At 46.9% G+C, this 22,370-nt stretch overlaps 1 protein-coding gene across 8 annotated transcripts in view; it reads right to left on the bottom strand.

Annotated features, from left to right (window-relative positions):
* Positions 1-9,461, bottom strand: part of AAK1 (AP2 associated kinase 1) — a 106,362-nt gene extending 96,901 nt beyond the window's left edge. For 2 of the 8 annotated variants that reach the window (XM_090050623.1, XM_090050622.1), the window contains exons 1-2: positions 8,983-9,458; positions 8,417-8,787 (exon numbers count right to left, since the gene is read on the bottom strand). In XM_090050623.1, the coding sequence (XP_089906749.1) occupies positions 8,417-8,579 (163 nt within the window). In that variant the 5' untranslated portion in view covers positions 8,580-8,787; positions 8,983-9,458. Of the gene's footprint in view, positions 1-8,416; positions 8,788-8,982 lie in introns of all 8 variants that reach the window. The other 6 variants (XM_090050626.1, XM_090050624.1, XM_090050629.1 and 3 more) reach the window with 5 other exon arrangements.
* Positions 9,462-22,370: the final 12,909 nt, after the last annotated feature.

Below are 22,370 nucleotides of genomic sequence, written 5' to 3'. Positions count from 1 at the left end.
AGAGCAGTAAAATGAAACCAGTGTCCCAATTCCCAGAAAAGGCAAACCCGTCTCACCAAGTTAACTGTACCTACATACATCAGGGCTGCGCATTCCTGAAACTCTGATATGTTATTACTAATCGTTTAAAGATATATGAATGCTGATCCTTTGTAAATCACTCTAGCAATGGTTTGCAGAACTTGGGGTGAATTTCTGAATAATACTTCACTGCATCCCACAGATGGCCAGTAGCCACACGTTCAAGCCCATTATATACTTCTTGCCAAAGTCATAGGGGCACAGGAGAAGAGTTATTAGACCACAGGCTTGAAAACCAGTACAACTGAAGAGTCAACAAGAGCCACAAAGGGAAGATTTCCCACAAAAGTGTTTTACTCCTCTGAAGCAGCAGCTGAACGTCAGGGAAGTACTCTGCTCTCATAGCACTTTACAAGCCACAAGCAATTAATCCTCAGGATGCTCATGGGAAATCAACTACATTATCCCCATTTTTCAGGTAGGCAGTTGAAGCAATAGCGCTCCATTCCTCAGCCTACCCAGCTAATGAGATCCAGTGCCGAAATTTGGAAGCCACAAGTAAAATAATAAACACCAAACAGATGCTAAAAGCACAGAGCAATAGGATTGTAGGTTCTCATCTCCATCTCTCTCCTGATGTCAGCAATAATCATTGCTACTTTAATTTTAAATGCCTTGGTCATCAAGTCTGTTTTGGAAAAAAGCAGCAAGTGTATCTTTACCTTCGGGTTTTATACTGCCGCCTCTCCTCATAGTACTTAAGCGACTGTCACATACCCAACAGCAATAGCCAAGTCCCTCATGGTGGCACTTATCAGTGGCAGATCTCTGCTTAAAGCAGGGGTTTTTGATTTTGTTACCTTTGTTGTTCTTTGGCAGAAAGGGGGCATCAGTATGGCAAGTGTCACACTTACAACAGAAATAAAGCAAGGACAATTAAGAACTCGAGTGAGAGCTTCTAGCTGGATCACTCCATTGGGCCATATTTTGCTTTGATACCTCACCAAGGTTTCCTTTTTGACAACAGCAAATACTTCAAGCTTTACTTCCTGTTTTCAGCTAATGATAGCAGAATAGACCGTACAAACAGCAGGTTCTTTATCCAAGTAGGATTCCCCTGGACTGGACTGGGACTTGGAAAATCTAAACTTGATTCCTGGCTCCCTGCATGATTTAGAGCTTGTCACCCCACATCTATGGCAGGAATGCTGGAAGGACACAGTTCATAATCTCTGGTAGGGGCTCAGATAGTCTAGGGATAGGATTAGGGTATCTGATAATAGCAGGGGCTGATTCTCCTCCTGAAGACAATTACAAATATACACAACCTTCACCAAGAAGTAATTATTCTGGCTGCCACAGAAGTGAAGAGAGAGGTGTCCACAGAATATTATGATAAAGAAGTCTTCTAAGAACCCCCAAGATGCAATAACATTGCCTTTGGAACAGGTCTCCACTCTGATCTACCCAGCACACCCCCCGAATCTCACTGCCAGTATCATAAAAATCTTTGGTCTCTACAGTGAGGCAAGTACAGTGGTCAACAGCCTTTGAATTGGACAAGTAGGTTCCAGGTACGTGAGTGTGTGCGCACGCCTACCTGGCAGACCAGCATTCTTCCTTGGTCAAACATTATATTCTGCTGCCTTCCAATACTAGAAATGATTTAATTGGAATCAGCACTTGCTCACAAGTGACCCCATTTCTAAAATGGTGAAGTGACTTTCCAGAAGCATAGCAGTGAGTCAGTGGCACAGCAGAGGGAAGTACTAGTTACAGTTGGCTTCCTAGGTTTTGTAGACTTGTCCTGCTCCAAGAGCAGGATGTTAGACTCTTCCCTCCCTCATTTTTAATTATATGGACTACATACAGAGTCTCTGGCCACCCCTAAAGTTCATCTAGGGCCTACTTTAAGAGCAAGGGAAACCCAGGGGTATTTCTTCTCATTCACTTCAAGGGGTTGACTCAATTTCTACAATTCAGCCAGAATAATGCAAGACTGGGAAAACCCACTTCATCTTGTACCATCTCCAACCTTCATGTTCCTGTACTATACCCGAGTGGCTCCAAACCTTTTTATTAGTCCGTGATTAATACAAGCAGGCGTGCGTGGAATGTGGTGGCACCGCATACCTCCCAAGTTCAAATTCAACACCAGCCAGTATTCATTGCTTTCAGGATGGTTTTGCTTACTTCAGCTTTACCTTGTCACTTGTACAGCAAGGAGAGACGCTGCACGACATACACATCATTTGCTGACTTTCTTGTTACCTCTGGCATTCAGAGCTGAGGAACCCGCTATGAATACCTTTCAATTTGCAAGTTACTGCTTCACATCTAACCCAGCTCCGTAAGTCTGCATGACTTCAATTTGGTGGTTTCAGTCCAGTTCCCAATGGACAGGCATCCACATTAAGTCCTCTCACACCTGGATAACTAAAGTCCTTACGAGTTGCAGCAGAAGCCACAAAGTAAACACAACTGGAAACTGTTCCATCTCACCCACTCACCTCCCACTGAGACACAGGATGGGCCTATGGTCTGCCCCAATAGGTGGCAATTCTTGTGTTCTTATGGATAGACTATCCATAAAGAAATCCAGGACATTCATCCGGGGCACTGTCCCATCCTGTCCCACACATGCTCTCACAAGCCAGTGGGAGCGAGGTGGTGCGCTGGACAGGCAGTGGTGCCCGTCTACCCACCTGCAAGGCGCTCCGTGCCATTCTGACTCCCAGCCAGACCGTGCCCTGCACTGCTGCATTTCTAGGATGCCCACTATAATTTTCAACAGCTGCCTCTGAAATCCCAGACTGTCCTGGCTAAACAGAGGCATATGGTCACCCCACCTGTGGAGCTCTTTCCAAGAGAAGGGACATGGTGTTGAAGCTGGCAGAGAAAATTATCCAGATGCTGTCTCTGCTAGACCCACTCTACAGTAAACATTACTGTTTTTATAGATATATTTAGTATCAGCTGATATCCCCCAGCTCAAAGCCAGGCCCCATGGGGGGAGGGGGGAAGAGGGAGGTGTTATTGTATAAATAGCAGAAAAAAACCATAGACAACTTCTGTCTCCAGGACCGGTAAGCACTTCTCACTAGCCTGCTCATAAAAATGATTTTTTTAAGCTTCTAATGCACTTAGAATCAGGGCTTGAGTGAAGATGCTAACAGATTTATCTCGGGGCGCATAGCACATGCCCACGGGAAAAAACTACACTGATAAAAGCAAAAACGCTGGGGGGGGGGGGGAGGGGTGCAGTTCACCCAGCCAGCCACTTGTGATACTGCCTCAGTGAATCTGTAACACCAGCAACCTGAAGTCCTATAGTTCCCCTTCACCTACAAAAAGTTCACCTCTTAGGAACGTTCTGTGATACAAGCATCTAGTTAACAATATCAAAGTTCAAGAGCCCAAAAGTGAATTGTACCAACCTTGCCCTAACCGCATACTGCTTCCCAAGCTGTATACATACCACCTTACCAGCTGGACAGACAGAGAAAAGCAAAGGGTGTTTCCCACTTCAGGCAGATAAACAGTTCAAAATATTCACATTCAGACAGTCCTAAACCCTAGTTTAGCACAAATTAGACTCAGTAAAAAACCAGAAAGTTCCCAAACAACCTTCTGAACGGGATAAAGTTGGGCTTAATTCTGCAAATTTGATCCAGGATGGCCTGCCTGAATTTCAGGTTTGCAAGTTAAACTTATTCCACAATAAGGTAGTGAGCAACCTTAAAGCAGGGTTCCTATTTCAGATTAAGTCCAGGTATGGAACTTATTCTGGAATAAGGGCCTCCACACAGACATCGTTCATCTGGAACAGTTCATCAAGAACAGCTACTCCTGATTTATTTCTTGAGTTAACAAGGCCTAAATGGAACTGAGAAAACAACTCAATTGCTACTAGTGCAATGACACGTATCAACAGTAACACACACGTAATGAGCTTTGTAAGTCTATACAGAGAAGGGGAGTGTAATATTATTTTGCCGGGTTTGCTTCTTTTAGATCTATTAAAAGCCAAACCTGCCAAACTACACGTAAGTGCTGCCTTGGCATATTTCGACAGATAGGTTAACTTCCCATAGTGCTGAATGATTTGAGATATATATCTGTTAGAGGTGTCATGCACACCCCTTACCAGGAGTGGCTGCAGATTTTGAGCAAAGAGCCTAAAAAATCACGCTGATACCTCCAAGCATCATGTTTCTGCAAAATAAGCTTCAAAAAGGCAAAACAAACAAACAAACAGCTTACACAGAAGGAAACATGGCCTTTTATGTCAGTCCTGAGGCAGACGAAGACAAATGGGAGGCTAACACCACAATCCTGTCAATATGTATATACACACTGAATCAAATCCATCACACCCATGCAGGCACACTACAGCCAATGATGCTGCATGGGTACAATAGGGCCCCTTGTAACTAAAGGCATTAGGATGCTCTTGCAATCATCCTCTGGTCTCCCTGGGGTAACACGACCACAAGTTGCTAGAGGCCCAAGTTGTACAGACACGTCATGCAAGATCCTGTGCCAGGCTGTCTGTTCCTTTCCCTACACCTGTTCCTAACATCAAATCCTCTCCTATCACAGCAACAGCCCACTGCGTCTAGCACTGGAAAAAAGAATTTGCACCCAAGTCCACAGTTTTGTTATTTATAAAGAAAAAAAAACACTAGTGTGATTCATTGTGATCATCAGATGGCTCTTGGGATACATCCAGGATGAACTCCCAGCCTTCTTAAAGGCAATGGCACAACTCCCATTGACTTCTGGGAGGCTGACTGACCACATCGATTTTAACTCTTGCCTTGATGGATTTCAAAAGACCAAAAGCATTAGCCTCCTGGGGTTCGCAGCCCTCCTGCAGACTTCAGTGTTTCTCCACCAAGGCCTGGGCTCAATACATTCCTTGGCTGCAAGGAAGATGGATGTTCATTGACTCACTGAAAGGTACCATTTAAACCCTAAAACACAGGACTGAATGACAACAGCATCCTACAACCATCATCCAGGCAAGGGTGGATAGAAAGGCAAACAGACATTTCTGATAGGGAAGCCAACGTCCTGAGCTTGTACCGAAGGTCCTGGGGGGGGATGCACCCCACAGAGGGAAAAAAACACCCAAAATGTTTGGAATAATAACATTCGAGGCAGGGACAGTCACCCTTGGCAGAGTCTGCTCAGCAGCATGCAGGGGAGGAGGGTGGTCACAGCTCTGCTGAACAGAGAGGAAGTCATGACACTTCAGTACTAACAGCGGTGGTTGTTTGCTCCTCACATTTGCAAGCTGCCCTCCTCACCCTGTGCTATTTGAAGGAGTCATTCTCTTAAGTCCTTACGCAATCATGCCATTCTACTGCTCTTTTTCACTGCCTGGTCCTCCCCCCAACCCCTTCCAATTTGACTCCCTTTCAGAAGCAGGAGGGAAGGGAAGGAGTCAAGACTCCCAACATAGCCATGACAAGATTCAGCTTCCACTGAGGAAGGGCCACCCCATGGGTTTCTTCTGTTTGCAGGCCACACGGGAGGCACTTTGACTTGGCTTCTCAAAGCCGCTTAGCCAGCAAACATCGTACAGAGAAGCAAACAAGAGTCCCTGCCCAAGATGGGTTATGATCTTCTCACCTCAAGGCTGGCAGGGCTTAGACCAGAGGTGGGCCAAGTCCGGCCCACAGGCCAGATCAGGCCTGCGGCAGACTGTTTCCTTGCAGTCCCTGTCCGCGTCACTGCAGCCAGTTTCCATGGAGACCCCAGTAGCGGTGGCGCTGTGACAGCGCTGGGTCAAGGTTTCCATGAAGACTGGCCCCAGCAGGACTGGCACAGGGCGCAGCTGTGCGAGGAGCTGTTCCAGGGCTGGGGTCTTGCGGTGGCGACAGCATGGTCCAGAGCCGGGGCAGATCTGCGATCCACTGCCCACATGCCGTGGACAGGGGTGTGCAGGTAGCAGATCACAGCTCTGCCCCGGCTCCAGCCCACACTGTCACCGCTGCAAGATCCCAGCCCTGGCCCTGGAGCAGCTTCTCACCCAGCTGTGCATCCTGCCAGCGCTGCTGGGGCCAGTCTCCATAGAAACCCTGGCTCAGCACCGCTACTGGGGTCTCCATGGCAACTGGCCACAGCAACACAGGCAGGGGCTATTGAGACATGGAGGCCGGCCACTGGCCAAATCCACCATTTAGCCCACCCCTGGGCTAGACTGCTCTCCAAGCTCCAAGTTACACCCTGGCAGCACACTTCCATCACAGTACTCTTTTCAAGGGGCAGGGACATCCTGAATACAATCCCAACAGATGGGAAGTTGCCTTACAAGTCCCCCCCAAGATGTTCACAAAGGCAAGATCTTCTCCATTCTCTGGTATCAACAGGACTGAACTCACAGACTTATGCTAAAAGCCACCCATCTTGTGCCCTATTAGGGGATCACTAAGGACCTCCAGGTTGAGGGCATTGCCCTCAGCCTGACCCATTGTAGCAGTGACCCCCATGCAGCAGCTCCCACCAAGACAGGGTTTCTTAGAGCTTCTCAAGCCCTGACAGTCTACTCCAAGTTGGATTTGATCCATCTAATAGGCCTGCAGGAGTCAAATCCTGAGTGGCAGCCCTATCCCCAGCACCAAGCCACATTGTACCCTCCCCAGTAGTCCTTAATCCCCACAATTGCTCTCACTACTGAAGAGCACTCGTGCACAGAGGAGCTCCCGAAAGATGCTATTCTTGCTGAGGCACAGGGAGAACACCAGAACAACACAACAGGAGAGTAATTCCTGCTCCTCCCATCCCAACCCATCCCCCACCCCCACCTGTGCTATGGCCCAGGCCTGAGCAGAAATGCAGTCAAACATGACAGAGGAGGGCTGATTAGGACAGCACCCAGTAGCATGGCAGCTCACTGCCCGCTGCTGTCAGCACCCTAGGCAGGATCTGCCAGCAAGAGATTACCCATCAGCAAAGAAGTCTGTTCATCCTGGTGTTGCAAGAATGAGGCCAGGGAGCAGAACAGCAGTAGCTACAGAGTTGAAGCAAACCTCGTTGCTGAACTCCAGGGGCAAGTAGGGCCTTGGAAAAATAAATCAAGGCAGATGTGTGACATATACTTCCAATCAGTGCCCCACAAAGCTGGAGAGATCACTAGACTTCCTAGGCCAGGTTTTTTAGGGTGATCAATTCTGGCGTTCTCTCCATCCCACAGTTAGCATGCACCACTCACCATGACCAGCATTTCAGGCAGCCCCAGCCCAGCCTGCCACTTCCTGATTAACCATGACTATAAAAAGACATTGACAGATCTGTCTTAAGATAGCTCAATCAAAAAAGGTCTGAACCAATCATATTGTCCTTGTCAGGGCTCAAATTTAGTGTTAAGGCTAAGGTAGTCCCCCCACCCCCGGGCTCTGAGACCCCAGCTTTCCTCTCTTGAGCCCTCTTCCAGGCAGTCTGTTTTCAGAAGTCCATTTAATTAAAACCTAAACAACACACGGCCCAGATTGAAAACACCAAGGATGCTGTGCACAAAATGGACTATGGGCTAGTTTAAGGAGGCCAACGTTATTCTGAAGGTCGAGAGTAAGGTTACTAATGACAGACTTGCAGAAGATCCCATTATAGTCCAGGCATATGAAAAGTAAATCATATTTAAAGCAGCAATGTTCCAGATACAAGTCTTTTAAAAAAAATAATTAAAAGCAATTAGCTGCATTGCAAGCACTTCACTTGCAGGTTAGAGAGCTCTTAGGGTTTTATACCCTTTGTTATTCTTTATTTCTTTTAAGTTTTTTAAAAGCATTTCACAATCAGTAAATATAACCTGGATTACAGTTTTGCTTGGCATCTTCTCGTCCACAGACAACCCCCTACTACAAACAGCTGTTTGCTCTGTTAAGTCCTGTCTACAGGCCCTACACTAAAAGCACACAGAGAATTTATTAGTGGTTCCCCAGCTCTAGCAAAGGTAGGAAAGATGCAACCCGATGGAAGAAACTTCCACAATGAAAGCAATGAGCTTTTCTCTCGAGGCACACTGTCTCCCACTAGACTATGCCAGGATTATTTTGCTGGTTTGTTTGCTTTTAAACCATTCCAAGTTTCCAGTTGTGGGGAAAAAATCCCAACTTCTGTTGGTTTAATTTCTCCTGCTTGCATTTCAAAAACAAATAAAATCTGTAATAATAAGATTGACTTGCATCTCTGACAAACAGCAGGGACAGCTGTAGCTGTCATCAGACTGCAAACCCCTCAATGACAATGAAATCTTGGGGAAAACAGAGGAGGAGGGGAGGGGGGGAAACAACACGCCTGAAGAGAGGGCCAAAGCCTCTGTTTACATCAAACAAGATACCTCTGCAGAGGAAAAATAAGTGCGCTGCACAAGCCCGTGTGATCTTACCTTCTGCCAGCACTTCATCCACCGTCACCTGGTGCCTCCCAATATTGAACACCCGGCCAATGTACCCACTCCCCGGGCCGGTGCTGCTTCCACTTCCTCCGCTGGTTCCCGAACCTGGGCCAGAGCCTCCCTGCTCCCGACGTGAATCAAAGAACTTCTTCATCTCTCAAGAGATACCAGTGTGATGATGACAGCAACGCTATTTGGGGAAGTCCAATTTTCCTCTCCCCTTCTTGATTCCAGCCAATAGGAAAAAATAAATTACTTCCAGTGGGGTTGGGGTTTTTCCCGTTTTGTTGATGGTTCTGTTTTTTTCTAAAGCACGAGAGATGCTTTTTCCTTCTGGAAGGCAGAGCTGCTAAGGTTTACACCTGTAATCATTATATAAGGATTAAAAAAAGGGGGGGGGGAATAAAACATTACAAACACTCCCAAAATAATCAGCCATGCTGTCAAAACAAAATAACCCCCTTGGCACCCAGAGGCAGCCTTCCTGCATGCACAAGCCCCTCCAAACCCCTTGCCCAGATCCCTGAAAAGCTGTTGCTGCAAGAAGGATGATGTACCTTTGCCCTGGGCAGCAAATCTTTCCATGTAAACCCCACAACACAGGGAGCCGTGGGACTGCCCCAGTCCTTTGCTACCAAATAGGCTGGAGCCACCCAGCTAGCAACTTGGCCACAGCGTTACCATCGCTGCATCCTCTCTGCTGGAACTGGATGAGCCATGGCTGTGAGGAAACATCGCAGCTCAGGGAAGCGCAGAAGGAAGGCGGCCAGCAGCTGATACCCAGAGACCATTACAGACTGATCCTACTCCAGGTCCCCCCCAGCCCTCCCTCCTTTTCCCAGCTCCATCCAACCAGGAAATGAACTGTCACAGGAAGTCCCTACTTCAAGGAGGGTGGGTGGAGTTGGGGCCTGAGTGACTTCCCCTCCCTTCCGCAAAGGTTTTAGGGTTAACCCCTTCAACCGCAGCACTCTCCTCTTTTTTCATCCTGATCTGGCAGAGTGGCGGGGAAGAAATCAGAAAAGCAAAGGCTTGGTTTGGAAGGAGGGGGGGAAGAAGGGGGCTCAGGTCCAAGGGGGGAGCAACAGCAGGAGTCCAAGGCACTGCAAAGAAAGAGTGTTCTTAAATTGCAACACCCAGGCTCAGCTGTGGGGCATTATGGGAATGGTAGTCCTCCAGAGGAGGGAGCCCAGCCCAGCCCTGCAGGGAGCAGGACTCTGCTTCCCACAAAGCACCAGGAGAGGACCCTGAGAAAGGCGGCACTGGGTGGGGGGCACTTTGCTACTGACATTATTCAGTGCCCAGTAGAGTGCGTGCCTGGGCTGGCGGGAGCTGTGCTGTGGGCAGATGGGTTTCTGCAATAAAAGCTTTCAAAGGGATTCCCCTCCCTCCCCTCTCCAGCTGGCAGCAAAGGCACCTGGGAGCTGTAGTTTCCATGCTGCCGGCTGAAGGGTGGCTGGGACCAGGGGACAGCCTGCCTGGGGAAAGCTCCTGGTCCCCATCCCCTGGGTATGGGCTTTGCAGGTGCTGATAGAGTCCACATCCTTCCCCAGTTAAAGCAACCAGCCTCGGGCCCAACAGGAATGAGGCTGGAGGAATGGGCTATTTTACAACAGCTCTCAGACACCTTTTCCGGGACCCATCGCAAACCACTCAGTGCTGCGGGACCCCAACCTTGTTCCCCAAGCTGTCACTCAGAAATAATAATAAAAGCTACCAGTTTCCACAGGGGCAGACAAAAGCTTAAAAAAATACCACAAGTGGAGTATACATAAGCCATCAGATTCAGATAGGCTCAAGGTCTCTCCTTTCTGGGGTAAATGACCGTACAAAAAACACTATAGCAATTTCCTGCAGAGGAACTGCCATATGTCTGCAACCCTAGTCTATTTTATCTAGGGGGAGTGGCCCTTTGCCACCAGGTGCTGTGACAGAGCTTATGGTGGGCAGTTAGCTTTCAAGGCGCTGTTTGTGTGTCTCTTCCTCATTAATTTGAGGTAATGAGCTTCCACAGCCTGAGATTCTCCTGCAACCAAATTACTGCTGCAGCTGGGGCTTTAGAGATATGGATACAGTCCTGCAAGCTGGCAATACCAAAGCAGGCCCTGGCAGAGCTTATTGCAGTGTTTGAGAGCCAAAGCTGATTGAAATCAGTTGAAAGATTGACTTCAAGAAGTTTTGGATCCAGCCCTTTATACCTGAAAACAATTTGGGATCCAGACAGTATTGTTTTGCTGTGAGTCTGTACAGGTCTAGTGCATGGTGCCACCGTCAGATGGGCACACGCACAGCCAGAGTTAATTAAAAAATAACAAGGCAGCATAATTCACACTTTGCTACTGGAAACAAGACTCTTCCATGCCTTATTTCTATAGGGCCCAGAGGTGTAGCTGTGCACTGCAGAAGAAGGATTCAGCTACTTCATGTCAGAGGAAACATGGGTGTTCCTGGAGAGCCCACAGTAGAAAGGAAAAGCATGCCTGCTGCTAACCCACTTGTTATCGTTTCCCACATCCGGTGTGATTTAGAGTCACTCCACTTCCCTTCATTTCAGCTATTTAGACTCATAGTTTCATAGTTGGTCGGGTCGGAAGGGACCTGAGCAGATCATCGAGTCCAACCCCCTCCCATGGCAGGAAAGAGTACTGGGGTCAAATGACCCCAGCAAGGTGTTCATCCAGCCTCCTTTTAAAGACCCCCAGGGTAGGAGCCTGCACCACTTCTCTTGGAAGTTGGTTCCAGATCCTAGCCGCCCCAACAGTGAAGTCACACCTCCTGATCTCTAGCCTGAATCTCCCCTCTGTCAGCTTGTGACCGTTATTCCTGGTCACTCCTGGCAGTGCTCGGGGGAACAGGGACTCCCCCAATGCCTGCTGATCCCCCCCCGACTAGTTTGTAACAGGCCACTAGATCCCCCTCGGCCTTCTCTTGTGGAGGCTGAACAGGTTCAGGTCCCGTTGCCTCTCCTCGCAGGGCCTGCCCTGCTGCCCCCTGACCATGCGAGTGGCCTCCTCTGGACCCTCTCCATGTTGTCCACATCCCTCCTGAAGTGCGGCGCCCAGAACTGGACGCAGTACTCCAGTTGCGGCCTGACCAGTGCTGCATAGAGGGGGAGGATCACCTCCCTGGACCTGCTCGAGATGCATCTGTGGATGCATGACAAGGTGTGGTTGGCCTTGCTGACCACGTCCCCACACTGCCGGCCCATGTTCATCTTTGCATCAATGATGACTCCAAGATCATTTTCTGCCTCTGTACTGACGAGAAGGGAGTTCCCCAGCCTGTAGGTATGGTGCCGGTTGTTCTTCCCCAGGTGCAGCACCCTGCACTTGTCAGTGTTGATTCCTATCCTATTCTCATCTGCCCACCCCTGTAACCTGTCTAGGTCTGATTGTAGCCTATTCCTCCCTTCTAGCATGCCCACATCCCCCCACATCTTAGTGTCATCAGCAAATTTGAACAGGGTGCTTTTTACGCCCCTGTCCAAGTCGCTGATGAAGATGTTGAACAGTGCGGGCCCAAGGACTGAGCCCTGGGGAACTGCACTGCCCACATCCCTGTAGATTCATAGATTTTAGGTTGAAAGGGATCATCGAGTCCAACCCCTTTCCCTGGGCAGGAAAGAGTGCTGGGTTCAGATGACCCCAGCCAAGTGTTTGGCCAATCTCCTAAATCCCTCCAAGGAAGGGAACAGCACCACCTCCCTTGGAAACATATTCCATATGTTAGCAACCCACACAGTAAGTAACTTTTCCTGATGTCCAATCTAAATTTGCACTCCTTCAGTTTGGCCATTGTTTCTAGTTACCCCAATGGGTGCCCTGGTAAACATTGTATCCCCTATTTCCTGCTGTCCCTCCCTGATGAGTTTGCAGACAACCACAAGATCACCTCTCACCCTTCTTTTGTGGAAAATTGTAAGCTCCTTGTGGCAGGGCCTGTCCCTTATTAAGTGATTATACAGCAGCTTGCACAATGGGGTTCTCATCTGGGTGGGCTTCTCCAGATGCTAGTGCAATACAGATAATTCATAGCCCCTTCGTCCCCAAGGCCTAATCTTGCTCTGGAGTCCTGAGTGGTCTGAGCAGCTGATACTGACTTCAGCACTATGCAACTAAATCCCTTTCATCACCACAGGCTGAATTTTTGCTTTCCCCACCTTTCTTTATAATAGATCTCTAAGGCCAAAAGCACCAGTGATTTGGGGTGCCTTAGGTTTTGGGCACCGAGTTTGAGAGTTATCTGGAGAATTGTTGATGGAACAGTTTTCTACTGAAAAAGGCAAAAGCACATCTTCACAATACATGTTGGATCTGAACCAGATCCCACTGAAATCAGTGGGAGTCTCTTTTTTTAGACAGAAGCTGAATTGGATCCATTGTGAATTATACTGATAGCCCCACTGTGGTGGTTTTGTATAGTTAAGCACATGCCAAAGTCCCTGCAGGCACACAAGTTTAGCTGATAACTGTAACACAACCACATACCAGACAGAGTGAAGGATACACAGGCATAGCACCCAGCACAATTAGACTGTGACCCTGCTTTGAGCCCCTACAAGCTGTTGCAATACAGATAATCAAGAAAAATAATCCAGAGTACAGGCAACCACTTGCCTTTACCACACTTTTATCTGGCTGATTTGATGCAAAATTTCTCATGTAATTGGGAGCATTTCCAAATGATATATATTTTTGGCTCCAGCTTTTGTTTTAAACAAGAGAGGTTTACTGAAAATACAGGTGTATAAACAAAAACACTAAATCAGATATGTTTGCAAGCAGCATGTGGGCAAGAATGATGAAGCCATTTATGCCTTTGGCACAGTCATTTTGCTTTCTCTTGCATCGCTGCCTTATTTGAATGGACTGGCTTTTGGGCACAGTTTTCAAATGCTGCCTAAAAAAAAAGTATTCACGGCATTTTGTACGCGTGCTTGGCTGCTTTTCCTAAACTTGAAAGCTATTGATTTATAATTGCTAAAGTGGATTTGTGATTAATCAGAGAAACAAAGAACAATAATATTTAGTATAATTTCATGCATAGATCCCCAAGGTCAGGATCATGACACAGATGGGGAAATCAAGATGCAGGTAGAGGAAGGGGATATCAAAGTAGGAGGACTAGAAGCAATTCTCTAGGTTCCACTCTAGTTTATATACTGAGCCTCTCCACCTCTCCAGTATAGTTAAACACACGGAGGCATAAAGCCAAATTCTGACACCTTTGTACTGCATTGCATCTGATAACACAACCCAGTCATCAAAGTAATCAGGAGAATGCCTCTGCTCAGGGTGTCAATTTGACCTGTGGATATCAAGGGCCTCATTTGCCTCTCATTTGCACATCTCACGCTAGTGTTATAACTTCATAGGAGTTGCTCCTGTTTCACAGCTGTATTAGCTACATAAAAATGGGGCCCCATGTGATTGCTACACCAGTCATTTAAACTATTCAGTTAAGAGAAGTGTAAACAGAACTATTTTTTTAAGACATGGATTTCATCCAGGTTCAAACCTTGTTCCACTTTAACCTTGAGAAAGCATGATCAGCCACTATGGGTGAATATTATAGCTTCATCTGAACTTGACATTGATGTGGTAACTGGGGAAAGCCCGGATCAAGTCTTCATAGAGTTGCTTTTCTAATTGCTTGGAAAATTCCCTAGGCAGGTAGTAGACTTCCAGCATACATCTTGGGCCAAGAGATTCCCAGAGTCAGGGATTTCTGGGGAAAGTGCAGAATTTAACATTTTCCACTGACATCAGCCATCACTGTGGTAAACAAGGGGGTCACTTGATTTGTGCTAAAAAATGGGTCATTTGTTCCCATGCAGAGAGCCAGCACCAGGCCAATGCTCCTGTAAAACTGCCAATAAGCGAGACTCAAGGTGATCTGTGAACCTTGGGCAGCAGAGGGGACACTTATATGCCATGCATGACAGAATTCAGGTCCACTAAAGTCAATTGCAAAATGCTATTTGGCAGGGGTGTGGGAATCTGAGTAACACGCCTTGGGACAGGGATGCTTGGCTATTTCTAGACGTGAAGCAGCTCACAGACACAATGTCATAGTTTCATAGAATAAAAGGACTGGAAGGGACTTGTAAGATCATCAAGTCCAGTCCCCTGCCATGAGCAGGAGGCAGCTGGGTTCAAACGAACTCCACAAGGTGCTTGTCCAGCCTCCTCTTGAACACCTCCAGGGATAGCAACTGCACCACCTCTGCTGGGAGTGTGTTTCAGATTCTAGTTAACCTGGCATGTCAGTGCTTAGAGAAACTCAGGATCTTGGGAGCATACAGGTAGCTTAAAGCGACATCAGCCCCGGCCCCTCCCAAAGGAGTAGTGCAGGATCCAGCCAGCCGGTCTGCTAGGTCCTGAAATGCCACTGCCGGAGACATAACTGGGAGACGGAGGATGCAGTAGGACGAGGGAGGATAAAGTATGAGGTTTGGCAATGAGATGCAGAACCTGCTGCTTCCCTGTCACCAGGTCGAACCCCACGAAGCTAATAGCAGCGAGGGGGGCACGGCCTGCAGGTGGCTGTTCCATGGGCCTGTGTGACTGAGGTCTCAGCTGATGCTGTCTTTCAGATAACTGGTGCTCACTGGCCTCTTTGTGGGATGGCTCAGTAAAGATGCCAAGAACTGAAACGGCTGTGGAGACAAATCTTTTTCATTCCTTCTGGTCTCTCCCACAGAGAATGACAATGTGCTGGAGCAGGAAAGGGAAAAGCATGCATCAATCTGCACCTCTCACGAAGCAGTTCCCTTAAAACTATGCGCAAACTGCAAGAACGGTGGGCAAGGCCTGTACCTGGTGGTGGGTGAGGCACTGCCTGGCTCACTGCAGGCACAAGAGGAATGTATACAATAAGAACAAGGAACATTGCAGATTTGAAGTCATTAAGGAAAAAAACAGACGGTTCAGAAGTAGGTCCATGCCTTGATGACTTAATGCTGTACCTGAGAGTGACACAGGGCCGTACAGGTCAGTAAGACACGAAGTTCACCCAAAAATGCTTCATATAAGCGGTGGACAATCAAGTGGGAGGGGTGCAGGGGCAATAGGAGGCTGCCCCAGGGAGAAGAGGCAACTTGGGAAACAGGGCTTGAAGACACAGTGAGAAGAATGGGACCAGGTCACACGGTTCACACACTAAATCCAAAATGACTGTGCAGTAGCAGCTTCCCCCACCACCCACAGGAGTGAGCAAGTAACTGATTCAGTTGCATGTGACGAAGTGCCACTGCCACTTTATATTTGGGCGGTATGCACGGCTGAACGAAAAAAGAACTTAGCTCAACACCTTTCCCGTGCAAAGTTAGCAACAAGCAAGGGCGTTGCCCCGGGGTAAAAGAGAGCAGACTTTGCCCCACTGTATTAGGGTGTAGCCCTATCAGCAACCCCAACTTTCATGATGAGTCAGGTCGCAAAAGCCTGTGAGCTTAGCTTAAAAATCACAAGGATTTAAAACTGCTTTACTTTAGCTTCTTTACTCTGCATTCTGGTATTGGAGTCATGGGGGACCTGTTTCCAAGTTAAGTCCTTTGTAGGAGGGACCAGCTTTGGGTTCTGTGCCTGCAAGCCCCCAGCAAGCCTAATAATGCACGTGATGGGGGCCTGATCTTTGGGAAGGTTTCCCCAGCACTTTGCAGTACAAGTAATAAAGGAAAGAATTGTTGTCACAAGCATGAGCAGCACAGCTTACTGTTTCCCTCCCGAACAACAGCTTCTGGTGTTCACGTGACTCCAGGAACTGGGGCTTGCGGGAAATATTACAAGGACCCTGTCCAAATCCCTGGATTTTAATCACTCTAGCTCACTTTCAAGTAAGGGTGCAGCTACTTCTCTTCAGCTCTGAGCAGGCTTGCTGTGGGTCTTGCCTTGTTGGTATCAGGATGGATATGTACATTTTGCAAACTCCTTGCAACGTCACCTCATTTATTGTGGCATTTTAAAGGGCTCCCTGTCTCTCCTAGCTGGCTGCATGTTACTGAGCTAAATCAACAGCGTGCCCAATCAGCACTGTCGGGAGCCGCATCTTTAAGAGCCTGCCAGAATAGGTAGCTGCGCTGTGCAGCAGTTCGCTGTACACACCACTGATCCCTTACAAGACAGATACTGAATGGAGCAGTCTTTGGCTCAAGTGGCTGACTGAACACCTCCAGAAGATGTAGACTGGCAGCCCACAAGTGAAGCTATTTATCACTTTTAAATAGGGGTTTCCTTCCAGAGAAGGAAGAAAGGGGCCTAAGGAGAGAGAGGAGATCCCTGATTTGCTCTGTGGCTGTGTGCCCATCTCTATGTCTCATCCTGACAACCCTTGCCCTCTGTAAATAGCCCTTACTTGTGCTCTGCAGTCTCCATGGAGTTAATGGGCCTGCTCACTTGATTCATGGGTGGTGGTTCTTCCGTAACACACTGGCAGCGCATGTCAGGTTCCTGAGATGAGGAGTGGTGGAGACTAGCGAAGCATTGTTACTGCCTTCTCCATGGTCAGACTTTCCAGACAGTTCAGCATTTTATAAATGGAAACATATGTGGGGAGACAGTGCAAGATAATAACTAATAACCTAAAAGTGAGAAGATGCTGACCTCTTGCGGGCATTTCTTCACATTACAAGTGAAGGCCATTTGTCCTCTGGTTGCAGATGCATCTTCTGGCACCGCAGTTCAGTGCATTTTGAGCGTTCACAAGTACTACCGGCCCAGCAGATGTTTCCACTTACAAAATGCTGAGCTATCTGGAAAGTCTGACCAAAGAGAAGGCAGCAATACTGCTCCTCTGGTCTCCACCACTCTTCATTTGAGGAATCACACACGCTCTGCCAATGTGTTAGAGAAGAACCACCAGCCATCATGAACTGCTATCTTTGCTTGCCAACTCTGCAGAAAGGCCAAGCCTTTAATGTGTTCCCAGCTCACCAGTTAGAAGAGATCTCTCCAAGCCAGGGTTCAACTGCTCTGGCAGATCAGCACGGAGAGAAGCTTGTAATGCTGCTATATGTACTACTTGTTCTAGAGCTGCAGAGCCAGTGTCACTTTTCAGGAGTCTAGAGATGAAGCCACATTCCCTGAAAAATGTCTCCTGAAGCCAGGATTGTTATTCCACATCTTTCACTAACAGTGAAGATACTAAGGGCTTGCCTATATGCACATTTGTACAGAAACTTACCTGGCTGGAATTTGCAACTTTTTGTTTTGGTGCAAGTCCATATGAAGACATTAATTTAAGTATCAAATCATCTTGTTTTGATTTTGTTTAGATCTTTAAAACTGAACACATGCAAAGCAGGACAGTTTTACTCCAAAAATATAGATGTACTCCAAAGTAATTAGGTGTCTATTCAAATTGATATCAGAGCAAGTTTACATTAAAAAATACTCCTAAGAAAGCATTAAATTATAACAGCACCCTCCCCTCCAAGTGTCTTGGTAGTTTCCAAATTATTTCAGAGAATTAATTAATGAAAAATGGCCCGAAAAAGAATTCCTACTTACCAATCAGATTCTGCTTCACTTCCCCTCCTGAAGCTGAGATTAAATTACAGAGCAGTGAAGCAGGATCAGGCTGCTGAGGTGCAAATGCTAATTAGGAGAAGAAAAAATTAAAGCTATTCATTTCCTTTTCAAAATGGCATGTCTACTAATTCATTAAAACATATTTGTCAAACCCATTATCAGATATTTAGATCAGATAGCGAACTTTGTGCTGGTGGCAGGTGCTGGCTTGACAGCTGTATCATCTGCCATATAGAGGAGTGTGTCGAAAACTAGTCATTTCAGACAAAGGCAGGATGAGTGTTCCAATACTTCCTTGGCAAACACCTGGCAAAATCCCTGTGAAAGCTGAATTTAACTTTGCTAGTTCAAGGTATGATCATTCTTGTACCAGTACAGTCACCCCAGTGCAGATTCAGGTATAGTGCTGTAGTTGAGTCTAGTCACCTTCTTGTACAGGAAGAAAAGTCTTAACAATGCAAGCAGCCTGATACCGATCTAAAAGTGCCTATGCTAGGTTGGATAACTTTCTTGATACACCACAGCTCTGTTGGCAGATATGGCCAAGAGTGATTTTGGCTTCCCATTAGTCCTCAGTGTCTCTCCAGTTCACTTTCAACAGATTAAACTTTGCAAAAGATCAGCAACAGGGTTTGTTACCCCAAATCCTGTGCCAGAAACAGGACAGGACTAGGAGCAATGGCCTCAACCTGCGGCCGAGGAAATTAGGTTGAAAATGAGGAGGAACTTTTTGACTCTGTGGATGATCAAGCATTGGACCAGGCTGCCTAGAGAAGTTGCGAAATATCCATCCCGGGAAACTTTCAAGAGCAGGTTAGACAGACTGGTTGGGATGATCCTGCTTCGAGCACGGGGCTGGACGAGATGACTTGGGGAGGTCACTTCCAGCCCAAAATATGATCCTATTTTGATGCTCCACCATAAGCAAGCAGGCTTTCTTCTGAAATTAAAACCTGCACTGTATGATCAGCCCATCCTTGTGACACCACTGTAACTACCAGCGAGTTCCTGCAGGTTCAAACACAAGTTGTAGCAGGGGTGATTTGGAGAGTGACACCAGGAAGCTGAATAGCCTTGGAGAATTTTGCAATATCTCTGAGCACACCCTGCATTTCCTGGCTGCAAGTACCAGTACTGAGCACACAGCTCTTCTAATAAAGATTTGAGCTCTTGCAATCCAAATGGAGTTCCTTTATTATTGCACAGACCTCTGCACAAAACACTTGCCACTGTAAAGCAACGATTTGCTGATTTTCGGCTTACCATTAGATGACACGAGATATCACTCCAAGTCAAAGCGTAACGATTAAATTGACTACCAAAAGCTCAGTTCCTGGTATAGTTTGGCCTCCCTGCTTTGTTAGACCAGAACAGGTTTGTGCTCAGCTGCAGTTTTAAGCTATTGTACATGAGAATTAGAGTGTTCTGTATCTGTACAATAACTAATACTGAGGCCATGTCTCCACCACAGACTTCTGCTTGCATAGCAATGTTTGCCAGGGGTGTGAAGAGGGCTGATCCCCTAATGACACTGGTGTGACACTGGTGTGCCAGAAGAAGACCCTTATGTGCATTCACACCAGGAACATGGTGTCAGTATATCACAGCAGTATTATGTAGTCCATTAAAAAATACATGGCCTCAGGATGCTGTTCACTTGCTGGAACTCAGTGGGAACAATGTTCGTTGTGTGTCTTGTCCAATGGGATCCAGGCCCAAGACTGGGGTTCCTAGGTACATCTCCAATTCAGAAACATAATACATAATAATTATGTCTCTGACGCTGACGCTTCCCAGAGAGGCAGCTCTGGGAGGACTCTGATTTCACTTTAGCAGCTGTGGCAGATCTCTGATATGGAAAGAGGTGGAGCATGAGGGGTGTAAATCTGCAACTGGTGGAGCAATTCTGGGCAAGCCCCATCAACCTCCTCCCAGCACTGAGGATATGAAAATGACATCTCTAAGGGCTCAAACAGAGATCTAGGAACCAGGAAATCTAAGATCTAGTCCTAAGCTGTGTGTTCTCCATAATTCAGTTTAACAGGGCTCAGTTGTCTCGTTAAGTCAATCACACATAACCATCGCTGTAATGCCAAGTAACCAGGTAGATCTACCCTGCTCTGGTTCCAAATATACAGGCTGGATAAGCTCCAAAGATTCCCCTCCTAAGGTGTGGCTTTATTGCTAATGAACTTGGCTGTTTCCCAGCAAACTCTTAGTGTTTCTATTCCCTACTTATCCCCACTTCGGAGAAATAGGATGATAGAGCAGGGACTTGGAAAAGCTCATATAAGCAAAGAGCTGTACACTTGCCAGGCTGCAGGGAACTGTTGGCCTAAGGACTTTTATGGCACTCTCCTGAGGAACCCTGCAACTTAGTGCAAAGCTGGAGTCTCTTCTGGTTGTGGACTTTTTCTCTAGGACTCAGACTCACTTTGCATCTGAGCACGTCAGATGGCTGCAGAGAAAGTCCCTGTACTGGTTCAAGATTGTCCAGGCTTAGAAAATTTGGGTTAGGGCACTTGTATTTAGGATTTGGCCCCAGAATGAGCTGCAGGCCAGTGACTGCATGTGGGGAATGCTTGTACCATCAACACTCTCCATCTCTGAAGCACTCACAAGCTCAAGCTGGAGCCAATGCCTGAAAAAACACTAATTTATACACAGCATAGATGGCTGGAACTCAGCATCATTTTAGGAGGATGAATAACTGAAAGATTATGAGAACGTATGTCAGCAAGGAATAATTACTGCTTCTTATCCTATGATCTAGACAGTCATCCAGTGGTATTAAGAAAGCTGCAAGCAAACACAAATGAAACTGTCTAAAAAGCAGGGTTTTAATTTAAAGTAAAGCGTCAAGAACATCAGGAGCAAAGATCTGTCAACACCTTGGCCAGCAATGTAAAAGGGAAGAAGAAAAGGAGCAGGTACGAATGCAGAGTAAGAGGGGAATGAATGAGAAGTAAAAGCAAAGGGAGGGAAATGGCAGGTGAGAGGGAACTGGAGTAGCTGTTGTTCTTGGATTAACTTGTATACCCTGGGTATGAGCTTCATATTGCACAAGAGCTGGGTCACACCCCATCTCATATGAATCACCAGGATATCTTCTGGCCTGGGATTAGTTCAGACAAAAGAAGATTCTCTTGAATGGCTGAGGAAGGGAGAGAGCATCGGTCCCTATTTTTTTTTCTTCCACCTCAAAACAAAAGTGGGTATCTTCACAGTTACAGCAGTGTATATGCAAGCAGAATTCAGCTCTCTGGACTTTCCCCACATTCTGGAAACTTTGCACCTAGTCTTGCAAAAGCGTGAGCATCCTCTCTTTACACTGCACATCCAAAGGTTTATCTCAGTGACAATGACCTAAGGGTGAGAAGCCTGGCCCCCCCTGCAGTTGGCATTTTTGGTTACCTCTGGCTTCTGTAGGGTCAAAATTTGCCTGAATACAACACATTTTCATCTCATCCTCTCTCCAAGTTGTGGCCATGGTATAACTAGATCAGAGGCCCAGCTGCTGCAAACAATGGGACTGCCAGAAGGGGAGAGGAAAACAGGAAACATTTATGTTGTACCTTAGACCCTTGCCTGGTTTGGTCTTGTTGTGTAACCACTGTTTGCATATCGCTTCCTCCACCCCCTTTCTTCATTCAAATGAAACAGCAGAGCAACCTGCTTTTTCAAAACTCCAGGAATAGCACAGGAGTGCTGCCTCAGTTCGAAAAAAAATACTGGAGCCCTGACTGCAATTGAAACTATAATAAGGCGCCTGCACAGACATGCTCATTGAAGCACAGCTTGCATTTACTCTGGCTGTCACTTTTAGGTCGGGGTGGCTTCCAGCAAGAGGGTGGTCTGTGTGGTTTGAAAGAGAAACTAGGTGTGTCTGTGTGTGCTGGAAACAGGAACATGAGAAGAGGGATTTACAGGGGGAGTTGTAGCAGATGTGTCTTCTGTCCTAAAATAGGTGTACTTTTCTTTCCTGCAGTCTCATTAACCCGAGTTAGCTATCCCAAGAATAACCACACACTGAAGACATAATCTTTTAATTTTACTGCAAGGTAAATCTGTTACCTATCTGGGATGATCCCTAGATAAATTACCGCATAATGAGACTGCCTTGCCTTGTCTATGCAGTGTTTCAGAGTAGGATAGCTCACCCACCCCTGAGGGAAAAAGCGCACACTGTTTTTTAGCAGTGAAGACAAGTCCTTAGGGGCAGAAAAAAGCTTTGCAGCTTCTGTGTATTTGTAGATTGGGACATAAAGGGAATGGCAGAATACAGTGAAACATAGGAAAAATGCTAACAAGCAACAGGGCAATAAAGAACTCTTTGTCCGGAGGGATTTCATACACTTGTGTGTTGTGCAAGGGGAAGCACTGTACAAATAAAGACCACTTTGGCACTGTACCAATAA

This window comes from Crocodylus siamensis, chromosome 6, assembly GCF_052110815.1.
Source record: "Crocodylus siamensis isolate JL-2025a chromosome 6, ASM5211081v1, whole genome shotgun sequence".
NCBI lineage: Eukaryota > Metazoa > Chordata > Crocodylia > Crocodylidae > Crocodylus > Crocodylus siamensis.
The sequence above is the reverse complement of the archived record's forward strand: the minus strand, read 5'-3'. Positions and strand labels throughout refer to the sequence as shown.